This window comes from Sclerotinia sclerotiorum, genomic scaffold (genome assembly GCF_000146945.2).
Source record: "Sclerotinia sclerotiorum 1980 UF-70 scaffold_15 genomic scaffold, whole genome shotgun sequence".
NCBI classification, from domain to species: domain Eukaryota; kingdom Fungi; phylum Ascomycota; class Leotiomycetes; order Helotiales; family Sclerotiniaceae; genus Sclerotinia; species Sclerotinia sclerotiorum.
Window position 1 is genome coordinate 1,038,852 of NW_001820821.1, and position 11,897 is coordinate 1,050,748.

Genomic DNA, 11,897 nt, shown 5'->3' on the forward strand with positions numbered 1-11,897 from the left:
GAGCTTCTCCTCGAGGATTCATCCCTGGAAAAGTGGGATCACGAGGTGACACCCCTTCTCGCCCCTGATTCTTAGGATGAAAACAAGTAACCCCACGGACGGTCTACGAGTTTATCATCCAATAGCAGTGATGGTAACCTCTTAACTAACCCGCTAAGGTGTTCCGGGTCTACCCGAATTGGAAGTCACCCTTTTTATCTTGATAGGGGATCGCTCCTTATAGCGAGAGATATCATACGACCTCTCATAAAAGATGGTAATCGTTCGTACCGCCTTTTCGGCAGCATTTATGAGCAAACATGGTGGCGAGATTAGCACTGGTTAATCTGCTCTTGCGTGAAACTAGGTTTACTTATGGCCCACTGAAGAATATGCAACCTGAGGAAGATTCTTGGACTAAATTTCTGCTGGTATCAACCCGGTAGTGTCGAAAGTATAAAGTACTAGTCTATTAGTTATTGATGATCATTCTACGTTGATGCTATTGTGCATTGAAGGCTCGAACTAACTCTTCCAACTCTAAACGAGTCGTGATTGGCTCGCCATTAAATCTTGTCTTGCTCCTTAACTCCCCTATCATACATGGAAATTGCCTGTTCCCCAACATTGGCACTCCTATTGTTCTGTTGGGTGAATAGAGGTCAGATGTGTAGTTTAGGTCAATTTCCAATTTCATATTCCCCTAATTTCCTGGAATGACGGGGAAGAGGTTGTTACCTCATTCATTGAGAAATCCTCTCCAAAATGAGAATACCCATTCCAGAAATCATATCATTGATAAGTAGAGTCGACTCATCTAAATGCGTAACAACATCTCAAGAGGCGTGACCAAGAGTGATAAAAATTGAGCCCAGTGCGCTCCAAAGTCAAGCCATCGTTATGAATAGTGTTATTTGCAAAGTCTCCGTAGATAAGCCATTCATGCGGGACGACAGTTTGCGGTCTAGAGTTGTTGCCCCTCAGTTCTTTAGCCCCTGAGGAAATAAGGTTTCGGGGGATGCACGTTTCCTCAGGGTACTGCGGAGGATGCCACGAGTATGGATGTGACTAAAGAGCCTTACAGGGTATAAGCACTATAAAGGCCTATAGTTTAATACCTGGATCACTTTACCAAAACTAAGCGAGCTTAAAAAATTAGCCCACAATGAATTTCATTTAACTCAAATACTAAAGTTATACTTTTGAGCCTCATTAAACGTTAGCTTTCAGAAGTCAATCTGATAGATTGAAATACATACATAGTATGCATACCTGTAAGGTCTCATAGTCGCATCCATCCATACTGGTGGCATCCCTTCTTGAATATTTGGCGGACGCTCGTTAGGGAATTCGAAACTGAATATCTCGTAATACTGGTGCGGCTATAAATTACAGCAACTCCTTAATAAGAAGTTGCTATGCCATTTGTAGTTTACCATCTTGTGGTATGTGCTCGAAGTGGAGTGTGCGATACTTTCTGGACGCACCAGTGTATGGTTTGGGAGCTCAGGCGCCGGTGTTTTGGCAGAGTGGCAGTTACAGTGGATGGTGGGGGCAACAGTGCGGAGAGATATAGCTTAGCACTAACCCCACGAGCTCGGAGACTCCATTATTTACGCTCATCTGAGAAATTGTATTGGTTTGACTTTGCGAGGATTTATATTCTATTCTACTTGGCGTGATAGGTAGGGATGAGCGCTGGATTCACAAATGCGGAAAGTACCTCGTGATTTAACCCTTTTCCACAAATCCTTGTCGCTTTCCCAAAAGCCATACATCTGTGTCTTTCCCAAAGTTGCATAGATCTAACAAATTCCAGTCAATTACTCGAGTAGGTAGGAACTCTCCCTTATCTAGAACAATGAAAATACGAAATGACACTAACATTGATTTGGACACCAAAAAAGCTAACTATTTTACCGACCCCTTCATTCTCGCTTTGCTCAGGACGAACCTCAATGATTTCCAAAATTCCCAAAGTTCTAACCTGCGTCCACTGCCTCGGTCTGACCGAAATTAAAATAAGGTTTTATTTACTGCACGTGAAGAACTCTTCTAGAAGGAATTTGAGGCAAGCTAGAAGCCACTACAGTGACTGGCGTCGCACTATGAACTTGGTCGTCTTTTCTGCGTCGGTGTTTAAGGATCTCGACCAAGTGAAAAAGGCCCTTCAAGCTCATTCTCTTATCTATCTCCGCAATGCAATGTTTTATGCGGAGTAGGGAGCTGAGCTGAATAACTTTCCGACGAATCAATACACAGAAATTAAATGCACTATTACAAATGTAGTCTAGCTTACTAACCTACAGAAGCTGATTTCGGGTTCAACCCCGGACATATCTTTCACTAATAGGCCGCCTTGACAAACGAGCCTAGGGCATCCCAAGTATATTTTTACCACGCACAATTGCAATGAGATTGCTACATCTCCCTTTCCAATCTTATCTGCTATCTTCAGAGCTATCTTGGCTGGCCATTGTTATCGTCCCAGAAACATGCCATCGCCATCCTATTGGACATTGATGCACGTACTACTGGGATCATGTCTTGATACCTATCGATAAACGCGATACATAGGGTTTAGTCTTATCTTAGCTGAAATTGAAGTCGGGCTTTCTGTGGGTATCACTATTGACCTACATACGGGTTGTAGGCAAAGTTAGGTAAGCTTCACCACTCACCACAAGTGTTGGCTTCTTTCAATTATTCGCCGGCAAAGGGTCGTATCACTTGCAAGGGAGGGCATTATCCCCCGCCTAGCCTTGTAATTACCCATATCATTTACGAAGCACAAGTGGCTGATAGATGATGCATGTGTGCATGCCATTAGTGTGGTATACACCAGAATGGTAGGTGCGACGATAGATACTCAGCTTAGATGGTCCCGTGTATAAGTACTCGATGTTACGCAGGGTCAAGGAATTCCTCTATCATCCTCAAAACGTCTTTTCTTGTTCTTATCCTGTGCTTTGCGCTCACCTCTCGTATTTCGATATCACACTCGTGGAGAGTGGATCGAATTCGACCCCGCCTTCTGTTCCTCTCTTTCCTCCTTTTACCTATTGTGTTATCGGGAGCAATCCAAATTTCCAAAGGGTAGTTTAGAATTCCTTTCAGAAATAAAGATGGCTTTCGACGATAAGGAGAAGTACACGGCTGATGTGTCGCCGCCATCTCTAACTACCGATGGTGACATCGAGGTCGGTCAGACGGGACAATTGAAGAGACAATTAAAGGGCAGACATATGCAAATGATCGCGATTGGTGGTTCCATCGGAGCTGGTCTATTCGTCGGCTCAGGCTCTGCACTTTATTCTGGTGGTCCGGCTTCATTGGTTATTGACTTTATCATCATCGGTATCATGTTGTTGCTTACTGTTAATGCTTTAGGAGAACTTGCTGGTAAGATTATCACGTTCCTATTTCATCCCTGCTATTTACCCATGGAAAAAAGCTCAAGCTAATGATACGTGATACAGCTCTATATCCTGTCGAAGGTTCCTTCTACAATTACTCTGTCCGCTTTATTGATCCTGGTTGGGGTTTTGCTATGGGGTGGAACTATGCTATCAATTGGCTCATCGTTCTTCCCTTTGAGTTAACGGCTGCCGGTATTACAATTGGATTTTGGACCGATCCGGATAATTCTGGTAATCCATCAGTGAATGTTGGAGTCTGGATTACTATTTTCCTCGTCATGGTTACTGTTATCAATCTCTTCGGTGTCAAAGGATATGGAGAAGTCGAATTTGTTCTCGGTTTAATCAAAGTAGTAGCTGTCATCGGCTTCATCATTCTCGGTATAATCATCGATTGTGGTGGTGTCCCTACTGATAGCCGTGGCTACATTGGCGCCAAATATTGGTCAAACCCTGGCGCTTTCCGCAATGGATTCAAAGGTTTCTGTTCAGTCTTTGTGACAGCATCCTTCGCGTTCGGTGGAACTGAACTTGTAGGACTAGCTGCAGCAGAAGCCGACAACCCGAGGAAATCAATTCCTAAAGCCACCAAACAAGTCTTCTGGCGTATCTCTCTCTTCTACATCATTTCGCTCTTCCTCTTAGGCCTCATCGTCCCCTCCAACAACGATATTCTATCAAAAGCTTCCGGAGGTCACACAGCCTATTCCCCCTTTGTCCTCTCCTTCCGTCTTGCAGGAATCAAAGTCCTACCCTCTATCTTCAATGCCGTCATCACTCTCTCCGTCATCTCAGTCGCCAACTCCTGCACTTTCGCCTCGACACGTACCATCCAAGCTCTTTGCGCTAAAGGCATGGGTCCATCCTGGGGTGCAAAGGTCGATAAAAGTGGCCGCCCATACATTGCCATCGCCATTTCCCTCGCTTTCGGTTTCCTCGCCTACATAAATCTTGCTCCTCAAGGCTCCACTATCTTCACGTGGCTCCTTTCTCTCTCCGGTCTCTCCAATTTCTTCACCTGGGGCTCTATCTGCTTTGCTCATATCCGTTTCCGCAAAGTGTGGGCCATGAATGGTCGCACCAAAGACGATCTTCCCTTCGCAGCTATGTTCGGAACAATCGGATCATGGATTGGTCTTCTTCTTGTCTGCCTTTGTCTTGTTGCTCAATTCTACGTCGCTCTCTTCCCCATTGGTGGAAAACCAGATGCACAAGCTTTCTTTGAAGCTTATCTAGCTGCTCCAATTGTTATTCTCTTCTTCGTTGGGTACAAACTGTACTATAAACAATGGTCGGTTGGTGTTGATCTCGACCAAATCAATGTTGACGAGGGCAGAAGGGAAATGGATTTGGTAGCATTTAGAGAGGAGCTAGATGAGGAGAGAAGAGTCAAGGCTGCTTGGCCTTGGTGGAAGAGACAGTGGGACTTCTGGATGTAGATTTCCTATTATGATATGGGAGTTTGCGCGTTTGGTTCGGTGTGGATATTTGGATACTATATTATCTATTTGGTATTGGGTGCAATGAAACGATTCTTGGATCTGGGGACTAGGGGAAAAGTTCTATTGGTTTTCATGGATTTCTGATTCCCTTATACATACCTGACATGAAGACTTTTGATTGCATTTATGTTTTATTATTATACCTTTTGTACTAGTTATACTATTAAAAAATATCAATATATCAATATAACAATATAACAATAACAGAATATAATCCAAATCTAAGCCAAACTCCAAGTCCGACAACTGAGAAACCAAGAAGTCAAATAATGATTAATACTCTGGTCGAATGTTTCAAAAAACTTGAGATCGATAGATAGATATGTTGATAGATATCTAATCGTTATCCAAATACCCACATAGTTATTCATCTAAATCTCGAGTGTAATCTACATAATCAACTATTAACAATGAATATAAATATAAATAACGACTGATATAAAACGAGATAAAACTCATAGGGTGGAATGAATAGCACATTTATATTGTAAGACTTATATTAGAGATTTAGAGACTACGCCCTAGTTATAGAATTTCTTTTTCTCCGTCTTTATTACACACTCTTGTACGAGAAGAACCTCGGTATGGGTTTCACAATCTCAACGTTCAAAATATCCTCTCATCTATCGATGTATATTCCCTCCACCAGGCAAGTCCTCATCATTTACTATTTTTCTATACTGCATGCAATAATAGTCACGCGTCTCCTAAATTTCGTTTTAACAGCAAAGAACACAAAACAAAAATCTCCAAAATCAAAAAATAACCCACTCCCCCTAACTCTCCCAAATCCGTACTTTATCAAACACAATTTCCAATATCGTTTTCATCAAAGATAGATAGATTACCGAGCTTGATCAGTAATCAGGAGAAAGCACCCCGCTCGGTGTAATATCTACCCGCCCCCTGGTAATCATCGATTCACTAATAAGGTTACTAGGTATGTATAGAATGTTTATTCTATGAGATTTTGCTAGGTAAGATCTTACATAAAAAAATGGGTTTTGGGGGGGAATGTTTGTGTGTACAGACAAATTTTTGATAGTGATTCATTTGATTGGTTGGGAGCTTTTGTTTGTAATGATATTATAATGAATCAATATAAGATTACTATTTAACTTGATTAGATTATAGTAAGAAAGATATCTGACTAGGTACCTACAGTGATCTATTATTACCTAGGAACGGTTAATAAATAGCATTGCCGGTGATCCGGAGTTGACGGGGAAATAATGTATATATCTCTATTGAAGTGATTTAAAGATGTGATATAATGATTACTGATCAATTAATATTATAGCCTCATGTTCTCTGGACGCACATCTTTTTATTTCCCAGTATCCTCTGTAAGCTTAAAATATTGTATATCAGATAGATACCAGAGTAACAAACATTATCTTTTTATTCAGCGGCTGGATTATAATTTAAGTGATATATAGATAGTCCGGAATCACAGTACGACTTCGAAATATAGTACATATAATTTTGGCAATAGCCATCACGCAATATGCCAATCCCACTCCCATCCCCATTGCATACTTCTCCTAGTTGCTATGATCTGACTGCAAATACTCACCCATTTAAGCCACACTAATCTCCAATTCTCCCTCCATCCCCATCATTCCATTTCCATCATCTAATTCTCCCTCAGCACCTTCACCACTACTATCACCATCACACTACCCCTTACCATCTGTCCTCCCCCTCTTAGAACCCAACCCCAAACTTCTCAATCCCAATCCCACCTATTCTCCTATTTCTCCTCACTTAATCGCCCTCCACACTTCACATTCCACTCACACTCAACCCCGTTACATCCGTCCCCAGAAGATATAAAATCTTTGACCTTTTTCAATTCTTCCATCCCCTATCTTTCGCAGATACATGTATATTATACCCCTTAAACCCAAGACAGCTATTCAAAGTTTTAATATTGTAGATTTCTGAGATGAAAGTGAGAGTAACAATAAGAATGAGAGTGAGAATGAGTTTGTGGTATATTCTGTGTCCGTTTTGAGGCTACTTAATGCTCATCTGCAAATGATAATACTTCCATCAAGAATAATTAAGAATAATTGAAACCCATTAATTGCGTATAAACAGACTAACGAAATGTTCCTTCACCAACATTTCCAAATCCTCCCCTCCTCCCCTCCTCCCCTCCTCGCGTACAACAAAACCCCGTACCCAACACCCAACAATCCCCGCACACCACAATAAACTCTTCAACCAACCTCTCCCCAATCCTACTTCCCGCTTCCCACTTCCCCCTTTCCAACTTTTCTCTCACCACACCAAAACTAAAACATAAACTTAAATTTCCTCCTCACTGCATCCATAAAACCACACCACTTACAAAAGCCACCCCTTTCACCTAGACAAACTCATCAAAATCCATCAGTAATTTGCATCTCGGATCTCCCTTCCCTCCATCTCCATCTCCATACCTTAAAACCAATCCTAGAGAAATCAGATTCATCATTCATAGCATATCAACAAACCCATTGATCAATACTTATCACCTAGCACCTAGCACCTATCACTTCAAAACACCACCATCACCCAAGCAGAAGCGCTCTCGAGCTCACCAACACCCAACAGCAACTAAACCATTGCGCTATATTTCCTTCAGAGTATCTCCATCCCCAATATCCCCAATATTCACAGTACAGTTGTATAAAACCGTTTGAATTGCGCAGACAAGGGGTATCTTATCATTACAGCCTTGGGCTTATTATCTTAACCATAGAGGTTCCAGGTAATTGTAGAAAATGAGAATCAGGATTGGGAATAGAAGTGAAAATGATACTATCAAAACACAGCGAAGAAGATGGGATAAACAAATTTGAAATTTGGGAAGATAGATTTAGTATTAGAGGTGTAGACGCTGGGTGGGACTGAATAATCATATATATATATAGGTACCTCTATCAAATTCGTAGTCAAGATTTATAATTCTCGTTCATTTACCATGGTAGTAACTAATGCACTTACAAAATCATTTTTAAATCCCTTTAATTGAAATGAGAAAGAATCAAAGAGTGAAAAATGAAAAATGAAAGAAAAAAGAAAAAAGAAAAAAGAAAAAAGAAAAAAGAAAAAAGAAAAAAGAAAAAAGAAAAAAGAAAAAAGAAAAAAGAAAAGTCAAATAGGAGATATAGAAAAGTATATGAATTCATAACCGGCTTGGAAATTAAAGGGGAAAAAGAAAGTTTTATAACCTGTGAAGATGCCGAAGGACCAAGTCGTTAAAAAAGAGATGATTGTCCATTATACAAAATAATCATCTCCAATAACCATTCCCAGAGTTCTTTTCACATCGCACCTCACCACCAACTAAAGCAAAATAGAACACAACTCTCAAATCTAAAAGAAAAGAAGCATTTTTCATTTCATATTCCTAGGTAACGAATAATTCCATCCAACCAATTCCATCCATACCTTTGCCCATGCCTGCATAGATCCTAAATAGGAAAATATCCTCGGGATATTGTTCCTAAAGACCATCCATGCATCCGTGCATCCACCCATAAATTAGATAAAAAGAGCAATTTCGCCATTCACCAAGTATACGAAAATAAACAATTGCGCTCGTGATGAAGGAGAGCGAGACTTGGAGCCAGAACAACACAATGCTAACACACGATGCTAACCAAACAAAAGCAACCACCCAAAACTTTGATCTGATATCAGACGACGATAACGTAGAAAACTATCCCAAGAACGCGTAATTTGAAAAATGACCCTTTTGTTTCTTGCTTGTCTCAATTACTCTCATATCTCGGACAATTCACCATGGTAAGTTCCTCAACCGTCAATGACCATACTATCACCTGTCAAGCCCATTAGGCTCTCAAGCCCATCTTTGGAGTTATCCATTTCCTTCTTTCCACCATCCGAATAATAGCCGCTTGCATTTCCATTACCAGTTATCACACCGCTACCTTCTCGCTCTGTACCGCATAACCTGTATTCATTAGATCCATCTCCCTTGGGTTCAATAATGGCTTCATCAAGTGCCCATCTCGCCAAATGCTTATCAACGCCCAACCTATTTGCTTCCCCTTTCTCCATATGCCTACCTACATGCTCAGTCCAGTCATCCCAACTTCCCGCGCCCTCAAATACATTTGAGCAATCTGGTTTCGGGCATGCGGACCTTTGAGGTGGCTGTCTTCTGGTTACTAAACACGAAGCTTGCATTTCCTTAACATGAGTTTCCCACTCAAGTTGCAGTTTTGAGTCGCCTTTGGCAAGAGCTTTCTTGATTGCAAAAGGTGCATGCATACGTCGGAGATGTTGAGTAAAGAGATCTTTGCGGTTGAATTCATTGCCTTTGCCTTCAACAGTGCTTTGAGGACAAGAAGAGCAGCGATAATATGTCAAGCAAAGATGTTGAGAAGCGATGTGACGTTTCCATTCATTTTTAGAACCAAAAGTGCTTGCACATCCGGCAAAGGAGAAAGCGCATGGGAATGGTCTTGTGTGTGCTGCAGCAATATGCTTTCGCAAGGAAGAGGAATCTTTGAACGGTGCATGACTGCACATTGAACATCGGGTATCTTGCTTAGGGCCTTGCTTTTGTGACGACCTCCGGGGCTTAGGTCTGGAAGCAGGTGAAATAATTTCCGAGTTGTACATTTGATCCTCTCCGCCAGATTCACCTTGCTCCTGTGATGATGCTGATTCTTCTCGACCACTTCTGAGACCTGGAGAATCTTCAGCTGTTATGTGAGAGTGATTTCTGTCATTTGGAGTTAGATGATCATGACTGACATGTCGTACATGACTTAAAGCCTTAAGTTGTTCAGCTGCCTCATGCATCTCGACAGATGTTTCGACGTCATCTGTATGCTCTGGGAGATTTGGTATACTAGTATCAGGATATAATACTTGAGGAATTGATTGAGGTGTGGAATTGATCGGATCTTGTCTTAAAGGTTCCTGTCGAGAAGGAGTTTGTTGAATAATTTCTTGTTGTCTAGCTGGCTCTAGTTGAACTGATTCATGTCTGGTCATTAGAGGTGTAGATGCAGCAGCCTCACGAGCTTCAAGTAGGATTTTACCATCTTCCAATTCCTTGGAAGTTGCTGCTTTGTTGACAGGGGAAATTGCTCCAATCAAATGTTGATAATCCGTCGTCATGTTGTGGGAATTTATGTAGCCCAAGAACAAACAAATTCCTTCTGCAGCTAGAACGTTCCACACTGCAATGGGCATAGAAACAAGGAGAATGGTAGGCGGTCCGTGAAACATGCCTTCAACAGCAATTTTTGATGCTGCCAAGGGAGTATTGTGAAGCCACTGCTTAAAAGATGCCATATCTTGACTGGGTTCTCCAACAAAAGTTGTACAGACCAATGCTCTAACTTCCTCAAAAGTCAGGTCAGAATTTGAGTTGGCCTTGATTGGCTCATCGGTGTTTGATCCTTGAGCATTATTTTCTGGGGAACCTGTTGCAGACCCCATTGACGTACTTGGTCTTGGAGCCTGACTTAGGGGGGAAAGTGAAATGCTTTGCAATGATCCAGGGGTTAAGGAGAAAGATACTGGCATCCGTTCGTTAGTGGAAGCTGCCTTTCCTGCTCCATTTGTAAGTCCTGTGTGTGCCAGAAATCCATTGTGCTTTTGTGAAATGATTTCCTCATGGAGTCGTTGCGTACTGAAAGGACGGCCAGTACCAAGTTTATTAAGAGCTTCCGACAAGTGAAATGTAAATGATCGTGTTCCTGGTTCACGTGTAGCCTGATCTGGACTGTATGCAGCAATTCCCTGCTTAATGCCTTGGCTTCCTGCAACGGATGAATCCGTAGTAGCGCATGAGTCCAGTAAAAGTAAAACATCAGGTTGGGCGTCCTCAAGTAGATATTTGATACCTTCCCATTTAAATTTTGGTGCCTCTTCGTGCGAATTGCTATTGCGCATCAGCGATAAGTCACAAGGCTCGATAAGCTCTAAATCTTACCAGGCCCAATATAATTGATGATCCGAACCCACAAAGCCATAACCTGCATAGTAGACAATTAAAAGATTATTAGGCGCAGTTAACTCAATATGATGTGCAAGTTGCTTGACAAGCTTAATGTTAGGATTTGGGCCATTAGGAATGTTCCAGGACTCGGTATGAAAATTGAAGCGTTCTTGGAAAACCTTCTGCAGGACCAAAAGATCTTGCTCGACATTCAAATCTTCCTCCCATCTCAACAGAAGTACTGTAACGCCCTTGTATGGAGATCGATTTGCTTGCGCATAGATAAGCATGGCTGCATCTTGTAAGTGACGGGCGAAAGACTCGAAGTCACTCCGCTCGTTCGAAGGTGCGGGCTCTTGTAGATTCGGCATAGCTTTATAATCGTATTTAGCTTGGGATGACTGGATTGCCCGTTAGTAGGATATATCAGATACATTGTGATGAATTGTTCACTTGTTCTTGAGTAGATTGCTCGGCAACTTTGGGTGCGAGACGTCGTTTTTTGCTAGAAGGCTCCATCTGATCGTCGCACAATGCGATATCGACTGCTTTCAAAGATACGGTAACAGGCGATAGACTAGGAGCAAAGCCTTTTCTGATTATCTCAAAGTCAGGATGATTGATTGGGAGATTTTGAGATGTATTGATGGAAGATGTTATTGTGTAAGGCTTCGTAGCCTGACAAGGCTCTTTTCGAGGCTGAAGGTCTTTAATTTTGCCGAGCACTAGGTAATTCTGGGTAAATTTGAAAAGCGGCAAGGGAAGAGCAAGTGAATCAAGCACGTGATATTCATTAAAATCAGGGCAAATTAAATTACAAGGTCAATTTGGGAAATGAGTACGTTAACAATCTTAACAATTTACACAGTCATAAAACAACGCTTATTTTTCTTTACTTTATCAATCCTCTGTTCCTATGATATTATTGCTGTTGAGGGGATTGGTTGGGTGCCCATGGAAATTTCACCTAATCAAACATATGCATAAAAATTAACAGCCAATCATTTGATGTTAAGGTTATTTTCA

The 11,897-nt window shown here is 41.5% G+C and overlaps 3 protein-coding genes across 3 annotated transcripts; 1 reads left to right on the forward strand and 2 right to left on the reverse strand.

The window, feature by feature from the left end:
* Positions 1–959: 959 nt before the first annotated feature.
* Positions 960–2,317, reverse strand: SS1G_10460 (predicted protein; the record flags this gene model as incomplete). Its single annotated transcript, XM_001588862.1, has 7 exons — positions 960–1,073; positions 1,239–1,361; positions 1,454–1,575; positions 1,703–1,784; positions 1,934–1,985; positions 2,017–2,253; positions 2,283–2,317. 7 exons carry the CDS (start codon positions 2,315–2,317, stop codon positions 960–962), a joined length of 765 nt encoding a protein of 254 aa, XP_001588912.1.
* Positions 2,318–3,104: 787 nt separating this feature from the next.
* SS1G_10461 (hypothetical protein) lies at positions 3,105–4,837 on the forward strand (the record flags this gene model as incomplete). The annotated part of the gene is made up of 2 exons (XM_001588863.1): positions 3,105–3,381; positions 3,459–4,837. 2 exons carry the CDS (start codon positions 3,105–3,107, stop codon positions 4,835–4,837), a joined length of 1,656 nt encoding a protein of 551 aa, XP_001588913.1.
* A 3,870-nt stretch (positions 4,838–8,707) lies between these two features.
* Positions 8,708–11,743, reverse strand: SS1G_10462 (hypothetical protein; the record flags this gene model as incomplete). Its single annotated transcript, XM_001588864.1, has 4 exons — positions 8,708–10,814; positions 10,866–11,272; positions 11,325–11,466; positions 11,736–11,743. The coding sequence occupies 4 exons, from the start codon at positions 11,741–11,743 to the stop codon at positions 8,708–8,710; spliced, it is 2,664 nt and encodes an 887-aa protein (XP_001588914.1).
* Between the last annotated feature and the right edge of the window lie 154 nt (positions 11,744–11,897).